At 33.4% G+C, this 23,187-nt stretch overlaps 1 protein-coding gene, 1 long non-coding RNA gene and 1 other non-coding gene across 3 annotated transcripts; 2 read left to right on the top strand and 1 right to left on the bottom strand.

The window, feature by feature from the left end:
• Nucleotides 1-11,607: 11,607 nt before the first annotated feature.
• LOC18013726 (histone deacetylase 9) lies at nucleotides 11,608-14,827 on the top strand. The gene is made up of 14 exons (XM_006419052.2): nucleotides 11,608-11,835; nucleotides 12,428-12,540; nucleotides 12,656-12,773; nucleotides 12,849-12,923; nucleotides 13,006-13,225; nucleotides 13,313-13,376; nucleotides 13,455-13,547; nucleotides 13,625-13,733; nucleotides 13,836-13,885; nucleotides 13,979-14,069; nucleotides 14,140-14,210; nucleotides 14,312-14,410; nucleotides 14,498-14,564; nucleotides 14,645-14,827. The coding sequence occupies exons 1-14, from the start codon at nucleotides 11,799-11,801 to the stop codon at nucleotides 14,716-14,718; spliced, it is 1,281 nt and encodes a 426-aa protein (XP_006419115.1). The 5' UTR covers nucleotides 11,608-11,798; the 3' UTR covers nucleotides 14,719-14,827.
• A 566-nt stretch (nucleotides 14,828-15,393) lies between these two features.
• LOC112084992 lies at nucleotides 15,394-15,483 on the bottom strand. The gene has a single exon (XR_002898637.1). It is a non-coding gene; the product is annotated as a small nucleolar RNA R72 (small nucleolar RNA).
• A 4,060-nt stretch (nucleotides 15,484-19,543) lies between these two features.
• LOC112084585 lies at nucleotides 19,544-22,241 on the top strand. Its single transcript, XR_002898254.1, has 2 exons — nucleotides 19,544-20,481; nucleotides 21,969-22,241. It is a non-coding gene; the product is annotated as an uncharacterized LOC112084585 (long non-coding RNA).
• The last annotated feature ends 946 nt before the right edge of the window (nucleotides 22,242-23,187 follow it).

The raw sequence follows: 23,187 nt of genomic DNA on the forward strand, positions 1-23,187 counted from the left end.
CATCCCTCGTAGTAGTTCGGTTTATATAGTCTATTGCTTCGGGAACTTAAAGAAAAAGAACTAACAAAAAATGGAAATAAGCAGAAAAAAGGTTCTAGAGTCGATTTACCAACCTTTCTTACGGCTTTGCGGAAAAAAAAACGTGTGCCTTCCCTGGCAACGACGCCAAAAACTTGATGTCGTTGGTGATGAGGGTGTCAAGATTTACCCTAAATGAAATTAATTAGCCGCAAGTGCACAGTTGATCAATTGTAGTACTTAGGGATCGAATCCATAGGGAATGATGTTCTTTTTTACAAAATCCTTCAAAAGAAATATGAAGTAAGGAAGTCTAGAACCAGGCGATTTTTTAGAGGGGTTTTGGTGATGTCTTTAAAACGTAAAAACTAATCTTAACGGAATCCGGGAATTAAAATGACCTAATATCTAAACTTAATGAAATCGACTAAAAACGATGAAAACGGCTATACCTAAATTGCTTGAATGAAAACTGGAATAAGAAAAATAACCTGATGACTAAAACTTATATTGAAATCGGCGAAAACTTATAAGAACGAGACGTTGGGTTTTCAGGGAAATTCTCTCCGGGGGATGAACGATTCAAAACATTGCTAAAAAGTAAATTTAAAAGATCCTTGCTAAAAACTTTTAAAACTTGAGTCACGAACGTATGAATACGCCACTGTCGTGATCATAACCAACTATCTCTCGCAACCCTGACCAGTAGGTTTCCACTCTGACCCTGGAAGAGAAAAGATGCAACCTTGCTTAAGACTCGTCAACATTCACAATTCGCCCATAGGTAGGTTTCCACTCCTATAGTTGATCTGCTCTTCTCAAACTAGATCTGACCCCGGATGAATACTTTCGCAACACCAAGGACCAAGATCAGATTGTAGTTCATGACGATACTCTCATGCATTAAAAATGGGCTTTGAGGTCGGACAGACCATTCTCCGCATTCGGGAATGACGGGACCGGTGCAAAATGGGTGTTGGCTGCGGTAGGAATATTTACCGGCTAGTTTACGGGACATCATGATCTACTCATAACTTTTGATTGAACAGTTGGATTGCCATTCTGTTGAGTTTTCTGGAAAGCTGGTATTTCCATCTTTCAGGTCTCCAAATTTGAGTTGGATCAGACGGTGAGAAGGTCTTCATTTGAGGGTGAACTTCTGACGGTTTGACTCTGAGCTCAAATCTGGTCTTCTATCCATTTTGTTAAGCTTTTTCCTAAGTTTCCTGAAAAGAGTCTTGAAACTACAAATACTAGAAAAACATAATAAAAACACTTGAAAGCAATAAAAAAACTTAGAAAAAGTATTTCAAAACGATCCATAAAAGTGGTCAAAATACAGTGTTATCATTTACTTCGCTCAAGTGAGCTTGATTGTTCTCAGACTTAGCCTTTCGGCGACACTCCAAAATTTATGTCCAAGCTTGTTGCAGTAGTTACACTTCCCATTGAACTTATTCATGGTGATTGACTGATAACACCGGATTTTGACCATTTTTATGGATCACTTTAATATCTTTTACATGTGTTTTTACTTCATTTCCAAAGGTTTTCAAAGGATATCTATGTTTTCGGATTTTAAAAGACTTTTCAGGTAATTTGGGATAAAGAGGCACAAATTGGAACAAAAAGACTCATTTGCAGACCGTCAGAATTCTCATGGAGAGACGAAGACCTTTTCACCGTCTGATCACCCTCAAAATTGAACAACTTATAGAAGAATCAACCAGCTTTCAAATGCACTTGGTTTGGAGACATTCCAACGGTTGGATCTCAAGATATTTCATTAGCCCCGGAGCCACTCGAAGACGGCCAGCAAGTCACGTGACCGCGGCCAACAGCCCATTTCCCGCGGTCAGAAGCCTCCCGACCGCGGCCAACCACCTAATCCCCGCGGTCACGTCACTCCCGACCGCGGCCATCAAGCTCCGAACTAAAGCCCATATATCTGAAGCCCAAAGTCATTCTCAGCCTCAATTCCGGAACCCTAGAGACCATGGAGAATTGAAAACTATAAATACTAGTCTTTTATGTCGTTTTTAGAGAGAACCCTTCATAGTTTACAAAAACTCTTTTCCTTTAGCCGTTTTTATGCTATTTTTGTAGAAGATTGTTCAAGTCCGAGTTCTTCAATAGAGAAGCTTTCTTCATCTCTTTTCTTTACTGTTTTTCATTACTTTTATTAAAATCAATGATGATGTCGACCTCAGCCATGTCTGAGTAGATCCCGAGTTGGGCTTAGGGTTCCCGAAAGGGGCTCTCATAATCGATTAAGACATCTAGGTTTATAGATCTGGGATTTCGACTTGTTCTCTGTTTATTCTTGTTCTTATTGCATGTATGCTTGATTGATCACCTAATATCTGATCTAGATAGTTAATGTTGTGAAAGTTTTCATTAAGTATCAGCTCTAGAATGAAATAGGCGATTTTTCCGTAGGAGTGGAAACCTACCTGCGGCGAGATCGTGAGTATTGACGAGTCTTGTGCAGCTCTTGCGTTCTCTCCCTTCCAGGGCCAGAGTGGAAACCTACTGGTCAGGGTTGCGAGAAACAATTGGTTATGATCACGACAGTGACGTAGTCATACCGCCGTACTCTAGCTCTAGAACCCATATATATCGATATCCGTCAATCCCAATCTATCTACCCTAGTGTCAAAACCGATTATGATCCCTTAAAGTTCCCGAAAGCTCAGCGTTTTTAGCCATAGTTTACAAACCAATCGATTTTCGCTTGCTTATTTAGATCTGCATTTTAATTACCTTAGTTTGATATTTACTTGTTTTACTTGCTTTCCATTCGATCTTTCTACTTGCTTTCTAGGATAGATTTATTTTCTTTCTTTTGTTTTAGTTTAATTCGTGATAAAAAACCAACCTTTAAAACCAATCTAGTCTAGACATAAAGTTAGAAACCATAGAAGAATACCAGGCACACAAATCTCTGTGGATTCGAACCCTAAATACTACAACTGATTAGCTGTGCACTTGCAGCTTTCATTTGTTTTGTTAAGGGCAAAACTTGTTCCCTCACGCAGTTGACACGACATCATTGACCTTGCTTCTTGAAGCTTGTGTTTTTTTGTGGAAGAAAGTTGTTAGGCGCACCATTGTTGGTCATTAGTTTGCCTTTGCCTTTTTTCTTGTAATCAGCCACGTTTGCTTCATGGGTAATTATCTGACCATCTTCTTTTCCAACTCTGTCACGTTTTAGTGACTCATTCTGCAATCTGTAAATCAGATTTGCCAGAGACAGGGCTTTTTGCTTGTAAGCAAGATAGTTCTGGATGTCTGCCCAACTTGGAGGTAACTTCTCAATGAAGCAGTTTATCGTGAATGTCTCACACAGCTTCATTCCTTCAGTTCTAATCTCATGAAATATTAGTTCCAGCTTGTGAACTTATGGCATGATGGGGCGAGAATCCACCATCTAGAACATAAGGAGTTTTGCTGTAACGAATGTCCCAGAGCTGACGTTGTATGATTTGTACTTCTTTTACAAAGCATCCCAGAGTTCTTTGGAAGTTTTGACCTTGTTGTAAAACGTTGAACAGCTGGTCCACCAGGCGATTTTCGATGTGCACTTTACATAGGAAGTCTGAGTGCTTCCATGCGTCAAGAGTGGCAAGAATCGCATGATCTTTATTTCCTTTTGGTACCTCTAGTGGATCCTCTTTGAGGTAATTGCTTATCTGCATTGACGACAGAAAGAAGTGAATCATTTCTTGTCACTGCTTGAAGTTCGAACTATCAAACTTTTGGGGCTGAACTTCTGTCGCTGAAGTCCTGCAGTTACCAACACTAGTATCGTGGTTTCACCCGATCCTGTATTAGCTCCATTGAAAGTCATGCTGATGTCACCAGAATTCATTGTTGAATCTTTTCAGAAAAAAATACCGAAGTTAGTATTGAGAAACAGGATTCAAAACAGCGATTAAAATGATTATGTCGCTATACACAGCGTTCTTCGAAAAGGATTCGCTTTGAGTTTTCACAGATATTACCAATAGGTATTCTTAGAACTCAAAAATAGTTATTCCTAGAATCGTCTTAAGATGTTCTTAAACGCTATTTTTGTTGTATTAACATATCATTTTGAAAACATTTCGCGGACCTGTTTGCGACTGCCGCATAAATCCGTTTTATAAATTCGTCTTTAACAAATCAAAAGTTGTAAGAAATAGCTAAGAAACTTTCACATAGACTTTGTAGATCAATTTTAAAAACTTGTTGTTTCCAAAACCGTTTATAAATATTGTTCGCAATATTCAATCTGATTCAAGCGATAAGCAGGAAGCGGTAGTGAGTTAAGAATGTAAGACTGCGAAAATCTGATTGAAATCACAAAAGAGAATAATAATATTATAAATGATATGTTAAAGAAAGTGAATAAAACGAGACTTTGAAAAACGTTTGAAAACAAACAAAACACGGAGTCGAGATATGATATCTTTCCTTAACTCAATAAATCGCTGGTAATGTATGACCGTACAAAGTGATTTTTGAATCCTAGGATACAACCGTGATGAGAACACCCATAATAGAATCTACGAATTGAAATAACTACGTTATGACTCTTGAGACACTTACGATATTAAGGGAGAGAGATTTGCTGGAAGAATATTTTGCTTAAGCTTTTTCTGATTTTTTTTCAGTGTATCGAATGAGAAGAGAGGAGGTGTCTATTTATATGGAATACTCAGCTTGATCCACAAGAAATAAGCTTTGGCAAAAAGGAATATCCGTGAGATAGTCTCCTTTTTCCCTTAAGTAAAAGGATTCGAAAATATTCCGTAATTATCTTCAAGTAATCTTTTATTATTCAAGATTTATCCTTTCGCTATGCAAAATATTATCCCGAAAGAACTAAGAAGCCCATGACTCACGCCCAGCTATATAGAGCCCAAGAGCCAACTAAAAATGCAATGAGCAATGAGCGCGAGCACGAACGCGAGCCCGAGCCCGGCGACGGCAGCGCGCGTAGATGTTTTTGCATAATACCCTTTTACTTCCACAAAACTGTTTGACCCTTATTGTGAGAATGCCATATATATTCGAGAGGTTTCTCTCCTTGCTAAGCAATGTGGTACTTTTACACTTCCACTTTTAGTTATACCTAATGAGAACATTTCATTTTCATAGGCTCAAACTCAAATCTCAAATAAATTTATAAGGTCCATTTATTTATTAAACTTCATTTCTCATACACATAAATACTCAATATTACAAGATCAAATGCTTATTAAAATTGAGTTCCAACTATAAATACTGAAAAGGTGCAACCCAAGGTTGATCCGAATCGGATCAGACTTTTGAAAACAGATAAACCAAGTAATGACACATCGGTCAGTAGTATCAACTTGCAGACCAATGTGAACAATTGTAGAGATTCAGCTAGAATTTTTTTTTTCTCTATATGGGATTCTATATATCAGTTTGCAGCTGACATGATTGACAAGTCTTGACTAAACTGAACATAGCTTTTGAAGCAGAGGTTGCAAGAATTACGTGAAGCTAACCAAATTTACCATCTTGTCATTAAATTTTAGAATAAAACTAGGTGAATACCTGCATGTAATGTGCATATTTTTTTCTTCAACTATTTCAAATTTGTATATTTTTATAAAAAAAATATAATCATCATTTGTTATGTGTTAGTGTATTATTATTATAAATCAATCAATTTAAAATATAATATCATAAAAGAATCAAGAGTTTATACAAAAAAAATATCTATTAATAATTTTAATTAATTATAATATAAATTTTTGTTTAATATTTATATAAATTTTATTTAAGAATCAATTAATAAAAAAAAAATTTCATTTTCTTTAAGTGGTTTAAAACTTAATATCAAAATTTAATAATGAATTTTCTTTAAAAAAATTGTAACTTTAAGCTAAAAAATACGATACATGGCATCTCTATATTAACTCTCAAATGCTGATGTGGCATTTATATGGAGAGAGTTGATCCTCTTTTATATATATGATGTGCACGGGAAGATTTTCATCTGTTATGATCTTTCAGCCATATCAGATTATCTCTGCATATTTTGACATGTTTTTAGAAACAATGTCATATAATGAGAATTATAACGCAAAAATGAAGCTACATAGATTGTATATGTTGTAATCGAATTTGAGCTTTATCTAGAAACGGTAAGGCTTTAATTCAAGATGATCTTCGTAATACATCCTTTTGGTATGTATCTTCATGTTTGCTTCTTTTCACGCGAAAGTGTATTTTCCATATTCTTTGGAACTCCATAAAGCTTTCTTGACCCAGTCAACTTCCAAACACCTAAAGCTTTCTTAACCGAGTCAACTTCCAAACACCTAATGGAACACAAATATATCCAAAACAAGAGGCAAATACACTCTATGACTCCTCAAATGTGCAACAAGACTCACGAGAAATCTATATGTGACATTCTGTCTGATTCACTTGTTGCCGGAGCAACATAATTTTTTCTTTTCTTTTTATCTATTTTTTTTATTTGGGCACAGCTTTAATCCCTCAAATGAACGTTGTAGTTTATTAAAGATCTAGTCGGATGGGATCCACTGGAAATCTCTCCAATCACAGTTTCCGTCAAGGGGACTCATTAGAAATATTTCCAGAACATTGCCGTTGAACAAGGCTTCACCTTCACATTTTGCAACACAAAACAAATTACGAGTGTTAAACTAGACCCGCATCACATTTCTAACATCATGGTTAATTACATCTACAAATTATACTCAAACATGCACTAAATTGATCCAAATTACTTGAATATCAATTCCTCCGGACTTGCCTTCCCACATTAGTCTAGTTTTAATACAGCTATTTCTCGTATTCTCTATCAAGTGGTTGATATTATGTAAAAGAATGATGTATGGTATATTATGGATTGTTTAATGACTAGTTTGCTAATATAGTCTAAAACATATGGTCATTAAGTTTATGAAGTATGGTGAGTCCAATTTTTTGGTGCAACGATTGTTCACTTTTGTTAAATTTTAATATGTTGCAACTTTGTTTGTAAATGCTGAACTATCATTACTATAAAATGATATCCTAAATGTATTCAATGTTACATCTTCTAGCATAGTTCCAATATTTTTTAATGCATTATGGTATCCTTTTAAATGTTAACCCCATAAGCGAAATTGAAAAAATTGCCTCATAATCGATATTTTCATTTGGTAAAAAAGTTCGACAATCCCAAAAATATAATGTTCGCTATTGAGAACCTATAAGAAAACAAAAAATAAGGATTTAAATGTTTTAGAGTCTTTTTCATAAAAACCATCAAATCTAAATCATATTTTTCTTGCATTTTTCGAATTTATGTTCACAAAAAAAAATCGTGAAAACAAACACATGAGGACTATTCTGACAACCCATTGGCATCTTGTTGTTGCAAAAGTTAGTTATGTTGATGATTTTTATTGTTTATTGTACACCTCAATTTTTACGTCAAGTACAGACTCTAAGGCAATATCTAGAATAAAAGATCTTACTCAAGCAAAAAGCAAACAAATCAAAATATGAACTGTGTTTTGTTCAAATTCTTAGATGAAGCAACTAAGAGATTGGATATAAGCTGATTTGAGATTATCATATTCAAAGCCAGCCATGACCATCATATGATGTGGAATTTTTTGTGATAAAGTGAATCTTCTAGACCACAGAGAATGTTTCACAAAGAGTAAAGACGTCCAAATTCATCGGAAATTCATGGGCACATGCATAATCAATTTACTGTTTTTATTTATAATCAAATCTGTTATTGCCTAGTTTTTGTAACCAATTATGCTCTTGCCTTGTTCTTTTTAGGAATGCCATGGATACGAATTCTGGTTAGATGAAGTTATGAGGCTGGTTTTTGTGAAGTTAGGAGGTTTGTTATTGAAATTAGTATTTATTAAATTATTAAGCAATATGAATTTCATTTGTCGATGATACAACCATATACGAGAAAAACTGTACAATCATATGTAGATGAATGTAAGGATTGAGTTTGTATAAAAAAATTTCATATAAACAATAAATTTTGTTGTTGCTGATGAACATAAAGCATTTTTGGTGTCTTATTAATAATGTTGGCAGAAAACATTTTATTTCAAAACAATAAATATATTATGAGAGAAATGAGTAATCAAAACTCTTGATACTTTTTATGTTATCGTATAATATTTGATTTTTAGGGAATGAATTAACTAACTTTAGAATTGAAATAAATTTTGATGAGAAGAATAATTTTTAAAAAAAATTATTGGTCTATTTGGATAATAGCTACTAAAATATCTAATAAAAAAAATCAGAAGAAAAAGTCAGAGAAAAAACCCAATACATAGTAGATGAAATAGAAGATGATGATATTTCTGATCAGAATCTTCTTGTTGATGTGCCGTCTAATGGATTATTTGTGCCATTATTAAGTATAAATCTTTTTAGCTATGAAGATAATGATATTTCTTATCAGGATCTTATTCTCGATGTGCCGTCCAATGGATCATTTCCGCAAGCAAAACTTCTTCACATGCTGCTCAATGGAGTATTCCTTCAAGCAGAACTTCTTCACATGATATGATAGAAGGGAAAGTTTTTCAAATTTATACTTATCAATATCGATTTTACAAATTTTGTAATCAGTTTTGTATACATCTCATTTTTACAAATTTTTACAAATTTCTCACCTAGCTATTAAAATTAGTATTCTCGAATAAGGTTGAATGAGGATGAAGTTAAGAAACTGGTTTTTGTCATATGGGGAGTCTGTTTATATTTCTCTTTTGCAAACTTTTTTGTTAAAAACCATTGACCTTAAATCTCTCTAAAATATTAGTGAACAATCTGTTATCTAATGTTGTGCAATAAATCTCTATTTATTTTGGGTTTTGTTCTCATTTATAACAAGGACATTACGAGAGAAACATGATTTTAAACATAAAAATTACATACCAACACGCGTTATAATAATATTTCTCTATTAAAACAGAAGCATGTTTTGTGTTTTAACGGATTTTTTTATATTTTTTTACTATATTTTACTACTAGATATCTACTATTGCTGTTATCAAACAAAAATTTTAATTTTTTTTATTTGTTTCCAATTTATAAAATAATATATTTGAATTTAATATTTAAAATTAATTTCGAAAATTTTAAATTTTAATTTAATTAGTTTAGATTTTCTTAGATATAGTTAGGATTAATTATTAAAATTAAAAAAATTAGCTGTTATTATTTTTATAACGTATTAAATAAGATATTAATTTATTTTCTTTTTAAATATCCAAATGTAAATAATATTTTTATAATGATAATAATAAACGTTATATTATTATATATTTTATAAAAAATTATTTTAAAATTTTAAATATTTTAAATTAAATATATATATATTATATGGTAATATGAATAGATATGATAAAATTATATTTTTCTATCCATGGTTTTTTCCGATTAATCGAATAAATGAGTTAAAATTATGTTTTATAATCGTGATCAAATTTATTAGAAAAAAAAATTTAAAAATAAATAAATTATATCTAAACATAAAAATAAATTATATCATTTATTACAAATATATTATATATATTAAAATACAAATTAGATTAAAAAAAAAATTCTCGTGCAAATGCACAAGATAGAATCTAATTTTTTATATTAAAACATAGTCGTTTTTGATGGTGCATTGTCGACAACAGAATCTAGAGTTAACACTGTTGACGGCGTCCTTTTTTTGTCGACAACAGAATCATTTCATTTAAGCTCAAAGGCAAAACACATACGAGAACAGAAAACATGTACATACACGTGTTATTGTGTCAAGCCCTGAAACAACACGTGTCGTGCTTAAGCCTGCCCGCAAATTCAAGCTGCTTCCGTCGTCATTCTTCAACGCCAGCAGTCACAGACGCCATCGTAATCAGTGCTAGCTAAGCTTCACCGCCAGCGACTCCAATCCCCACATCCAATTAATCTCATGCCTTGATGTCTTTCTTTCGCCAATCTTTCAACTGCTTTTAGATTTGATTCTAGATCTCCATCTTCAAGGAAGATTTGTCGCTGATCAGATCCAATTTATTAATCTAAGCAATGTTCATGGTTGTTCTAAGAATCGAGCAAGAGGAAAACAACAAAGATATTACTCCAAGCCAGAAGAAAATCTGCAACAAAACTTAAAAGAAAATCGCTGAATCGGAGAAAGCATGGCCGACAAAGAGATTGCAAAAGGAGAAACCCAAACTTAGCCAGAATATTATTATCCGAAAAACAGAAAAAGAAAATTCGATCAAAATCAAAATGTATATAATCAAAACCAAAAAACTTCGGTAAAGATTCCGATTTCAGAAAAAAAATCAGAAATTGCCTCTCTCTTTCTCTCTCTGAAAAATAGGTGTGAGAGAGGAGACATAAATTTTTTTCTATTGATTTTTTTTGTGAGAGAATCGAGCAAGAGGATTTTTTTTTGTCGATATGGATTATATTGATTAAACCCAAAAGGCTGAAATTAAACTGGCCAATATTGGGCCTCTCACAATGATAGTGAAGAGATAAGTGGAAAATAGATGATTAAACGTGTCCCATGATTCATCCCCAGGTTATACCACGTGTCTATCTTCTACAATCGCCATCATGTCAGCTACTCTGGGGACTCTCCGATTTCCGTTGTAATTTCGTACCTCTGCACTATTTTTGCCGATCTTCAGTTCCTGAAATATATTTGTCAGAATGAACAATTCATGATGAAATTAAGACAACTTCTAAGTTTTATCCATCGTCGCCGTCAGATCTACTCTATTGATCAAAACTATGTCTGCCATTACTCCAAATCAAGCAAGAGAAAAACAATGAAGATGTTACTCTAAGCAAGATAAGAAACCTGAAATAAAACTTAAAATAAAAACGGTGATTCTGAGAAGAGGATAACACAGTCGGGGAAGAGATCGAAAAGGAATCCGGACTTTAGTTGGAAAGAGAATCCGATAAACATATATTCTTTTGCTTGATTGACAAAACCAACCCAGACAATTCTTTTAGCAGGAAAAAAACTTTCCACTCTACTTTGATTAATGGAAATTTTACTTCACAAGCAAAGGATTCATAAATTAGAGTAGCAAAAGAAAAACTGGTGATTGGAATGGAAAATCCGTTAAAACGAAAACTTTATTAATTCTATTATATGCAATATAGATAACAAAAAGTAACTAGTCGGAAGAGATTAGAGAGCAAAAGAGAAACATTTGCTCTCTCAGAGAGAGAGAGAGTGTGCCTTGATAAAATGTTTTGATCTACGATTGGGATTTAAATTGTATTATACGAAATTTTCACTTTTTAAACCCACCTTAATTTTTTTGGGATTTTTTAGGTAGAATCTGAAACTTCTGAGTTTTTTGTGCAGTTTTCCCAGAATCTTGAGTAATTTTTTTAATGTGGGTTAAGTTTTGATTCGATTCGGTTGAAATGAAATGATGGAAAGCTACCGGTCTGGTTTTAAAATCAGTAAGCCAATCGGTTTTAAATTACATCTAAATGACGTCATCTGCCATGTCTCACAACCCTTAAACGTTGCCGTTTGATTTTGGAGTCTCCCCTTGTGCTCTCTCTCTCTTCTTTTCCCTTGGCTTCTCTTCTCCTCTCCTTTCTCTTCTCTGCGACTTCAACAATGGAAAACTCGTCTCATGTCTACTGAATCTACGAAACTCATAGCTGAAATTTCTCCTGTCTAATCGTTCTTACAGATTGATTTCGTTGCGATCTCCGTGTCTTGTTTTCTTTAAGAGATGCGCTCCAAGGACAAAATCTCCTACTTTTATGATGGTATATTCTTCTCTGCCTTTTAAGTTTTCTATTCTTTATCAAATACACCAAAAAAATTCTTGAGATTGATGTTTTTATCCATCTAATTTTTCACTTGTAACTCTCGAGCAACTTTAGCCCCTTGAACTGCAATTTGGCGACTAAAGGTGGAATGTTTCGCTTCTGATTTCTATAATAAGTTATGGGTTGTGATTAACTTGGACATTCCTAGCTTGATTTATAGTTTTGAGTAGGGTTTTTGTTGAAAAGGAGAAGGGTCTTTAGGTAAAGTTTCTGACTTTTTGTAGCTTTATCTCTAGTTTGAGCTCAAACCAGAAGCTTGCAAGTGCTGAAAGACTAGTCTAGTGCCTGTGAAATTGACTTCTTGGATTGTGTCTGACTTCTTGAAATTAAATTCTTGTCAACTTTATCTGTATTTCATGTGTAATCATTACATATAGTGTTTGAAATTTGTGTTCCTTAAGGTTCCTTTCTGAGAAATTGACTTGATATATATATAACATCTCTTTTCGTATTCTGCGTGATTTTGAATTTCTGTGGTAGTTTATATTGGTTTTGTGATGATTTTCTGATGGGTTTTGCTGTGTTGCAGGGGACGTGGGGAGCGTCTATTTTGGTCCGAATCACCCAATGAAACCTCACAGGCTTTGTATGACACATCATCTTATCCTTGCATATGGCCTGCATAGCAAGATGGAAGTTTATGTCAGTGTCTCTTACTCATCTTTCATGTTTCTTGTTCTTGATCTTTTTAAATCTTTTCTTTACTATCTCACTGTACATCACATTCTAACTCTTTATATCCTCTCTATTGTCTCAGCGTCCACACAAGGCATATCCTATCGAGATGGCTCAATTCCATTCTCCGGACTATGTGGAGTTCCTGCAACGAATAAACCCCGAAAATCAGAATTTGTTTCCCAATGAAATGGCTAGATGTAAGTTATTGTGTCTTCATTGATTGGTTTTCAAAAATATATATGTTTAGCCGAATTGAAATTACTTTGATGCAGATAATCTAGGAGAGGATTGTCCTGTCTTTGAGGATATGTTTGAATTTTGTCAAATCTATGCCGGTGGAACCATAGGTATCGTAATACACTCAGTATATATATATATGTTTTGGTTGTCACATTAGAGCTTTAGTTGCTGACCAATGTTTTTCTATAGATGCTGCACGCAGATTAAACAACAAACTCTGTGACATTTCTATAAATTGGGCTGGTGGGTTGCACCATGCCAAAAAGTGTGATGCATCTGGGTTTTGTTACATCAACGATCTCGTACTAGGAATTCTTGAGCTGTTGAAACACCATCCCCGTGTGCTATACATAGATATAGATGTTCATCATGGTGATGGAGTTGAAGAAGCTTTTTACTTTACTGACAGGTACCCTTAGATAGTCCAAAAACAACGTCTTGAAAGTTGTGCTTTTGTAGAAACTGATACCAATATCTTTGAATTTTGTTACTGCAGAGTGATGACTGTTAGCTTTCATAAGTTTGGAGATAAGTTCTTTCCAGGGACCGGGGATGTTAAGGTAATATTCAAAACTCATTTCTTGATTGTGTGAGGATGTCTTGATGTGTTTTGATGAATTGACATTGTGATGTGATAGGAAATAGGAGAAAGAGAAGGGAAGTATTACGCCATAAATGTGCCATTGAAGGATGGTATTGATGACAGTAGTTTCAACCGTTTGTTCAGGACAGTAAGTTCTTTAAACGAAACTATCAAATTCTCAAATGCTTTCGATGTTTTTGATCTTTTTTTTTCTCTTTGTTTTAGATAATTTCCAAGGTTGTTGAGATATATCAACCAGGAGCAATTGTTCTTCAGTGTGGAGCAGATTCACTTGCAAGGGATCGACTAGGATGCTTTAATCTCTCTATTGATGGTGCTTTTTCTTCTTGTAATCAAAATCTCTTTCTCTTCTCTCAATCTCTCTTTTCCCTAGTTTCTAAGCAACTCGAGTTCTGAAACTCTTTTCTCTAACCAGGACATGCTGAATGTGTTAAATTTGTGAAGAAATTCAACCTTCCCTTGCTGGTAAGCTATTTCTCTGTCTCTTGACTTACATCTTCTATCCATTTTTTTAAGTTCCTTGACGAGGAAGTTAGTTTCTTTCGGTTGTTATATTAGGTTACTGGAGGTGGAGGATACACAAAGGAGAATGTAGCTCGGTGTTGGACCGTTGAAACTGGCATTCTTTTGGACACAGAACTTCCTAATGGTTAGTAATGTTTTGTTAGAAGAAAAATTTAATGTTTCAGGCTCTTTTAAGAGTTTTGATTGTTTTGCAGAGATTCCTGAAAACGACTACATTAAGTATTTTGCGCCGGATTTTTCATTGAAGATTCCTGGTGGTCACATTGTAAGAAGCTCTTTGAACATAACGTATATGCATAGTTCCTTTCTGGTTTTTAACAAAATGTATAGACGTTGAGAATCATTTATGTTTTGAACTTAAAATAGGAGAATATGAATACCAAATCGTATATCAGTTCGATCAAAGTACAGATTTTGGAGAATTTGCGGTACATTCAACACGCTCCAAGCGTGCAAATGCAGGAGGTAAAAACTCAGGATCATTATCGAGCATCGTCGAATGATTTTTAAAGTTTTAGTCTTTGAGTTGATTGTCTTGATCTACATCCGCAGGTTCCACCGGATTTCTACATACCGGATTTTGATGAAGATGAACAAAATCCAGATGAACGTGTGGACCGTAAGTATTGAACAGAATCCGAAGTGTTTCTTCATTTTTCGATTGAAGTCATATTTTGAAAATGATTTTGATCATTGCAGAGCGTTCTCGGGATAAGCAGATTCAAAGAGACGATGAATATTTCGATGGGGACAACGATAATGATGCGTCGTAACATGGATTCTTTGAACACAAAAACAAAGTTGGTTTAAGTTTTGTTTAGTTATTGAGAATTGTAATGAAAACAACATTTTAACTTTCTAATTTAAAAAAAAAGTTTGTTTGCTATGTTTTTTTTTTCTTTTTCCTTTGCACCAAGACTCCTACTGGATTTTTATAGAGAAGTTGAGTATCAGAATGAATATTTTTCTATGCACCCATCTCAAATCGATTTAAATTAAAGATCCATTATCAAGACTATATCAACCCATCTTTGTTTCCTTATCGTCTTGGAGCATATTTCAAGACTATATCAACCCATCTTTGTTTCCTTATTATTTCAATCTTGTTACCGCTAAGTTGTATAATAGGCATTTTAGGCTATTTTAATGAAATCGTTACCCAATTCTTTTTTTTTGTTAAATATCCAAACTAAAACAATTCTGATAATTCTGATAAGAACAAAATCATCAATAGATGTTCGGGTTAACCAAAAAGACAGATCTCTAAAACGGATCACTTAAATTAAGAGTCACTGAAATTGAAGAAAATGTATAACAAAGAAATTTGAAAACAGAGACTTCATAGACTCGTTGATCTGTAGAAATTCACCGATCATTTACAAAAATCTGAGAACAGAAAACAAAAAAAGAACAGATCATTCAAGAATCTGAGATTTCTTTAATATCAGTTGCATCAGAGTCATGGAAGTTTATGATTTCCAACACAGCTCAAGAAACTGAGCTTCTTTTATCAGTTGCGATTAACTCATCATTTGCAACAAATAAAAAAATAATTAACACAACAACCGGTGCCGATTAAAAAAGTCATTAGAAGGAATTTAAGGATAAACAAAATAGGCAGCAAGAGAAAAAAAATGATAACTATTGGGGGCTGCGATTGCTAAGAAGGATTCCCATGTATATATAAGACATGAAGATGGTGGAAATCTAAACCCTAGGGTTAAGCTAATCACGGTTAAATTAGTTTTAGCTATGGTTAAGTTGACGGACGATATATAATTTTGTTCTTTCATCTTAATTTTGATTGGAGGAAGAATACCAACGTGGACCAATAAGACATCAGCATAATCCCAATCTTGATCTACCCACTGCAGCGTTGCTGGCCAGCTAATTATAGTAGTATAAACTCTATAAATTAATACTCGATAAATTAATAAACTCTACAAATTAATAAACTCTACAAATTAATAAATTTTTCTGGTTCTAAGTTATACCGGTTCAATTTAATACAAATCGATAAGATAATAAGATAATAATTTTAACAAAACTTTTATGTAAATATATGATCTCATTAATATCATAAATTAATAATTACCATAAATAAAATCTAATATAAGAAGTGAGATAATTTATTAAAATATAAGTTTAGTGATATTTTTTATTTTTTTTAAATTTAAAATTTTTTGTAACTCATCTTTAATTTTAGAAAAAATATTTTAAATAGTAAAATCTTTTAAAAATCTCTTTAAAAATATTTTTCTTGAAAATTTATAAATTAATAATTCTATAAATTAATAAAATACTAAAATCCTAATATTATTAATTTATAGAATTTTTACTGTAAGTGGGAAAAGATTGAACCGAACTAAACCAAATAGTTAAATCGAAAATGAATCAATAGTTTTAATCCATTTTAATATATTGCTTTAAAATTTAAGGAGACTTTTTTCTCCTTCCACCTTAACGTTTTTTTTTACGTTAAATAATACTTTATTACAAAAATCAAAATATTAAAAATATAAAAGATTTACAACATCTAAAAAAAGTTTCATCAATAGAGATCGAGATAAATAACAGCATCGAAGATAAATAACAACATTCTTTTTGCAAATGTATGACTAAAAATTTTACAGTTGAATACTTCACTTTTGCTTTTGGACTAATTAAATATTCACTAAGATGATCTTCATACAAATCGAAAAACATTTATCCACTTCAGACTAAATTGACCACAACTATCAATCTCATTTTATGGCTCTAATAGGAGTCTTTCAAAATCAATGTTCCAAAAAATCAATTAGCTAGGAGTCCATATTCAAATTGCCTTCGGGAGTAGACGTGGTTTGCGACTAGAAATCTATCAACATAACTGTTGCCATCAGCCGTTTTTACTGTCAATTACCTCTTCGAAAAAGCTCAATTGAACCAAAGTTTTTGTCTTCCCAAATTCATTGAAAAAAATTCATAAAAATAAAATAAAATAATTTGCCAAATCCAAAATAAATTAGAAAAAAGCTAAACAAATTAAAAGCAAAATAGCAAAAAAAAAAAATAACCACGATGTTGATTTTGCTTGGATAATTAAGATAATGAGTAAATAATTTTATCCAATATAAAACAAAAATCAAAAACAATAATTATACAAATTTTTGTTTCAACATAAATTAAATCTATTGATATTCACCATATTATTTTTAAATTTACTAAAAACTTTTTTTTATTATATATGTGGTAAAATCCATGTTCAAAAAAGCGGTCTCTGAACTGACTAGGCGGCGTTTAACCGTTCAGTGGCCGAAAACTACCGTGAATAAGCTATTATCAGAAGAAAAATCAGTGACAATATTAAAACTCGTATTTTTATTATGGTCGAAACGATTGAAATATGTTGGATATACAAAAGTATTGTATAAAAGAATAAAAAAACTAAGCAAAATCGAAGAAATTCAATGGTGGCCGCTATTCTAAAGTTGCAGAAAATCGCAGAAAGAAAAGATATTGATGAAATTACTTTTACCCTTTGTTTAAAAAAGGCTTCAAACTTAGATTTCTCGCATACAAACTAGGCATTTTAACCGCCTGCACTAAGTTAGATCAGTTGTTATCTTATGCATAACATTTTTATGACCATATATTTTCATAAAACCAAAAAATTAAAATAAATCATTGATTAATCCTTAATTTTCTCGTTAATCGCTAAGCGCACTTCAAGCGCCCAACTATTGCCTACCGATATTTTGAACATGGGATAAAATATATATCATAAAGTAAAAGTTGAAATGTTTTGTGGTTAATTTTATATTTGATAACAAAAATATAAACGTAAAAAAAACTAAAAGATACAAGAGTAAGCGAAATCAAAATTTTCATTTAGATAGTGAAAAATAAATTTATACCTATATGCAATAATTCAAGACAAAAACTTAATAACCAAAGATATCAGCATCCTAAACAAATTCTTATTATTTAATATTTTTGTAAATTAAGATAAATATATATTATTTTCCACACTGTAATCGGCATCTATTACTTATATACAAAATGTCAGACATATGATTTGTCTTTTAACCAATTGCAATTTTTTTATTATCACAACATAAGTACCTAGAATAGTTTGGAAATTCAAACTGTATGGAGTTTGCATAAATAATCTTTAATGGGTAGAAATGAACACTACTATGTGCTAATTTTTGTACATTTGTGTTGGTTGTGTGTGAGATGAATGAGATAGGGAAAAAAACACTTATTTGTTTTTCACGAATTCTTCGAGATGTAATGCAAAATTGGTCAGTCCTTAGGTGTAGCCACCATCTTCACGGGAAAACGGCTAATTAGTGCCTCAACAAAGATAACTGGTACTGATTAGTACCCTGACAATTTTTAATGTGCTAATATGTACCGAACATTTATAAATTTGAATATCAGTGCATGATCATATTTTTTTTGCCGAAACATGCTTTAACTTGATTTTTGTTAGTCATCTCCGTTAAAGTGTTAACAGAAAATATGAGTTGGTACTTGAAATCTAAGATGACACTATAAATTTAAACTATGTCGTTTTGATAAGTTTTAGTTTTAAAAAACCTCCATCTACCACAAAGTTCAACGACTCACGCATCTACCAACTGAGCTAGAAAAATAGATATACATATACCTATCAATTATTGTTTATATAGATACAACAAAGTGTCCAAATATTAGGGATTGAGTCAGAGAGAATGTTAGCTTTGAAACTAGGAACCCTTGGTCTAATTGGTTCAAGCTTTTCTCGTCGGGTGAGCCAGTCAGATTCAAATCTCGAGAACAAGCTTCGAGAGTCTTCCATTTTCTGTGACCCCTACCCAGCTGCAAAGATCTATTTCTCGCCATGAAATCGAGTCAGATGGATCAATTAAGGATTTCAATCTCTGTAGAGCTTTAGACGTTGTCAGATCTCACTGGAGAAACCAAACAGAAGAATATAGAATAAGAAGAAAAAACAGAAAAAAATTATTATGATGAAAAGAGAAGAAAAACACAAAATAGAAGCAAAACCTGTTCAATAAGCACTTATTATGGAAAAATGGTACATTGCTCAAATCAAAAAAAAAAAAAAAATTTAAGAAATTTCAAGGAAGATGGATTCAATTAAAAACAAAAACAAAATTCAGTGGAGAAAAAAATCGCTTAAATCTAAGGAAATTTCAAGGAAAATGGATTCATTTGAAAAAAAAAACAAAATCTAATTTGCTAATTAAAACAAAATCAAAGGGCAGAATCAGATCATCGAGTTGTTCATGCCTTCATGATTTGACCTGGTAATAACAGACAATATATATATAATAATTGATAAGTATTTCTACACTTTTGAAAAGTGTTATTAGGGTGACCATCTCCATCGCTGTTAAGAGGTTGTAAGCTAATTTAGGTAATAAAAATAATTAAGAAAAGCTTAAAAACTTGACAACGCGGGTTGTTAGGATGTTGTGGAAGAACCTCATATAACGGGAGTATTTAAAAACGTGTCACGCTTGGATTGGTGGAGTGATTTTTTGTCTTTGGGCTAAAAATCGATTATGGCCTATTTGCGAAAATAGCCCAACTTCTTTGTCCGTGAAATTGGTCCATTCTTCGTCGAAGGAAAACAGAAGGGTCGATGAGAGGGAGATGAAAAAGGTCGACGATTTGGAGAGTCAATAATTGAACGGTGTCGGAGCAGCTAATCGATCGGTGATGGAGGAGAAAATCGATGGAGCAGCATGGCCGATGGAGGAGCAAATCGATCAGTGATGGATCACTAAATCGTCAGAGCATTAATCGAAGGTAACGAGTTTTAAGGTTTTTTGTGAATTTTTGAGTTTAAATTGCGAATTGGAGATGAATCCAGTATCTGCATAAGGTTTAAATCTGAAATTTCCGAGTTTCTTTTTGTGAATTTTGCATTCTCGGTGCTTTAGGGTTTATATTCAAAAATTGGACCCTCGAGTATCCGCATAGTGTTTTTTTTTAATTGGCTTTATCTGGTTAACAATTTTGGTTGTCTGAGTTCCTCTGTAGTTAAAAATGCCTCGCACTTGCTTGAATTTGGTCAGTTTTGAGTTTATTTCTCAACTTCATTATCTGTGATATATCAGTGTGAATTTTTCTTGTACCTGATTACTCAGTGGGTTCATGTAGAATCACCTATGTTGTTTAAGATGGAGCATGTTGTTTGGTTTTTGTTCTTGTTTTGGATATCCTCTACGACCTCTTTCTGCTTATACTTGTAATCGGTTAAGTGTTTGTTCACTAGTTTGTTAGGTGAAAGAGTTAAAAGTCTTGTTGCTTATACTCGTAATCGGTTAACTATCAGTTTGATTGCCAAAAGACTTGTTTGTGATAAATGCTTGTTAGTAGTTTGTTAGGTGAAAGAGTTAAAGGTCTTGTTGTGATAAATGCTTGTTATTAGTCTTATTTAGATTATTTTAACTTGACTTTGTTTTTGTGAGGTTAAATGGAGGACCACTTTACAGCTGCTCTTCAAGTCCCCACCGAATCCTTTTCAGCTCAATCGCAAGGTAACTCATTTGCTTAATCCTGTTAGCAACTGTAGTTTGTAGTTGATTATGTTTTGTTAGATAAGATTTGTGATAGATACTGGTTAGCTTTGTGATAAATGCTGTTGTTAGCTTTGTGATAAATGCTTTGTTAGACTTAAGAAATGATCAATGCTTGTAGCTTTGTTAGGTAAAGGTCTTGTTGATCATGAATGCTTGCTTGGTAAAAAACACTAAACTCAGTCTGCTATTTAAAACATAATCAGAATCGGTAAAACCACTTAAACAAAAACACAAACCCTTCTATGTTCTGAAACTTCTTTCTTGTAAACACTAAAACTTTAAGTCGTGAAACACTAAAACTGCTAAACATTAAAACTTCTAAAACACTAAACACTAAACTAGGAAATGGATTCTACAGATCCCTATAGTAACTCGCATAGCTTTGTTAACCTCTTAACTAGTCAACTAGTTAATGAGAGTTACTCGCCATGTGTAGACCTTGGATCATCAGAACTGCCTCTCTTAAGTAGCCAAACTTCGGATGATCCAACGGTCACCGAAGATACAAAGAAGCGCAGGGTAAGAAGGCAATGGTCACCGAGGATGTGGTTTTGATCAGTGCTTGGCTTAACACCTCCAAGGATCCGGTGATAGGGAATAGCTTTTTGGAAGAGGATTCAAGATTACTTCAACGTTAGTCCGCAGCTTGCAGGAATGCAAAACAGAGATCTTAGTCATGTTAAGCAGAGGTGGGGTAGGATCAATGACCACATATGCAAATTCGTGGGATGCTACGAGGCTGCTCTGAAATACCATGCACGCGGCCAAAACGAGGATGACGTGATGAAAGCAGCACATGGCATATTTCTGAACGATTATAACATCAAGTTCACGCTAGATCATGCATGGCGTGAGTTAATTAAGGCATGAACAGAATTGGTGATCGGCTTCTAAGGTTAAAGGTAGTTCAAGTTCGAAAAGAAGGAAGGTTGAATAGGGGTAATCACAATATTTTAGCTCACATCCAGAAAGTGGAGGAGATGATGTATCAAACAGTCGGCCGTCTGGTGTAAAGACACCCAAGAAAGCGGCTAAGAAGAATGGGAACAAGTCAGGCGGTGATAAAGAAGAAGGGAAGGATCTCATTGTGTTACAGAACATGTGTGATATTAAAAAAACGATTTGGAGATGAAGGACAAGCTCTCGGATAAGCGGCTACTAGAAAGCCTACTTGCAAAACCAGAGCCACTTTTTGAAATAGAAGTGGCTCTTAAGAACAATTTAATTACTGAAATGTTGTCTTAAGTAGGTGTTGTATGTTTTTATGTGTTTTTGTGTGAACTCCTGTTTTTTTATGTGTTTTTCGTGTAGCTCATGGTATGTGTAACTTCTTAAGTATGAATTATTGTAAGATTCCTATCTGTTTTTATGTGTCGTTCGTGTTTTTGTTTGAACTCCTTTGAATTATTGTAATATGTTGCTCATCGTTTCATGTATGTTTGTAGGATTCTGTAAAAGGACAACTTGGAGAAGAAGTGGCTGCCAATACAGATCACGGGTCAAGTAAAAAGAGGAAGTGCCAAATATTGATGATCACGGGTCAAGTAAAAAGAGGACAAGATCAAGTATGGGTCCATATTGCTTTTGTTTTGTAGTATGGCAACCCACATATTTGTGAAGTTAATGTAAACCACACATGTGTAACATAACTGAACCACGTATTATTTTGTAAAAACTTTCTATTCTTATATAAATGTAAACCAATCGATTTCTAATTCTATCAAACTCAAACTCTTTGTGTTCTCAAAGTTCCCACAAAGCAAACTCTTGTGTTCTAAACAAACTTTCTCTTCTTATACTTAAACTTTTCTATTCTTATTTTGTTTTTTTTAGACAAAGTTCACAAGTGTAAACAAAGTTCCCACAATTGGGTTTTTTTGTAATCAAAGTTCACAAGTGTGAAAAAAGTTCCCACAAATCATCTTTTGTTTTTTTAAAACAAACTCTACAAGTATGGCATCTTCTTCAAACAACAATTTTGATGATGGATCGCTTGACGACGATTTTGATGAAGTTATTGATCAACATCTTGACAATATGTTCGATGCTGTTCTTGATCGGCAAGCCGCAAGAAAGCAAAAGAAGAATATATAGACAGACAACGTGAAGAAGGCCATAACCGCTTATAGAACGATTATTTTAGTGAAATGCTACATACCCTCCTCATATATTTCAACGTCGTTTTACAATAAACAGATCCTTGTTCATGCGTATTGTTGATCGAGTCTCCCAAAAAGTTCCATACTTTCAACAAAGGAGAGATGCTGTCGGAAGGATTAGTCTCTCTGGATTACAAAAGTGTACATCAGCAATTCGTATGATGGCCTATGGTTGTGCGGTTGATGCGGCTGATGCGGCTGACAAATACCTCTGGCTCGGTGAAAGTACTGCAATTAAATGCTTGGAGAAATTCGTAGAGGGAATAATACATTTGTTCGGAGAAGAGTACTTAAGAAGACCGACACCAGAAGATCTTCAGTGACTACTCGATATTGGAGAGATACAAGGATTTCCGGGAATGATAGGAAACATCGATTGTATGCACTGGAAGTGGAAGAATTGCATTACCCCTTGGAAAAGGCAATATATACGTAGATCAGGAAAACCGACAATCATCAAGAGGCTGTAGCGTCACAAGATCTTTAGATATGGCACACGTTTTTT

The sequence above is a fragment of the Eutrema salsugineum genome, unplaced genomic scaffold, assembly GCF_000478725.1.
Source record: "Eutrema salsugineum unplaced genomic scaffold, Eutsalg1_0 scaffold_4, whole genome shotgun sequence".
Classification (NCBI taxonomy): domain Eukaryota; kingdom Viridiplantae; phylum Streptophyta; class Magnoliopsida; order Brassicales; family Brassicaceae; genus Eutrema; species Eutrema salsugineum.

Coding starts and splice junctions, on each gene's coding strand:
- LOC18013726 (XM_006419052.2), top strand. CDS start 11,799: ATGCGCTCCAAGGACAAAATCTCCTACTTTTATGATG. Junction 12,774..12,848: donor TCCCAATGAAATGGCTAGAT/GTAAGTTATTGT, acceptor ACTTTGATGCAG/ATAATCTAGGAGAGGATTGT. Junction 14,070..14,139: donor GGACACAGAACTTCCTAATG/GTTAGTAATGTT, acceptor ATTGTTTTGCAG/AGATTCCTGAAAACGACTAC.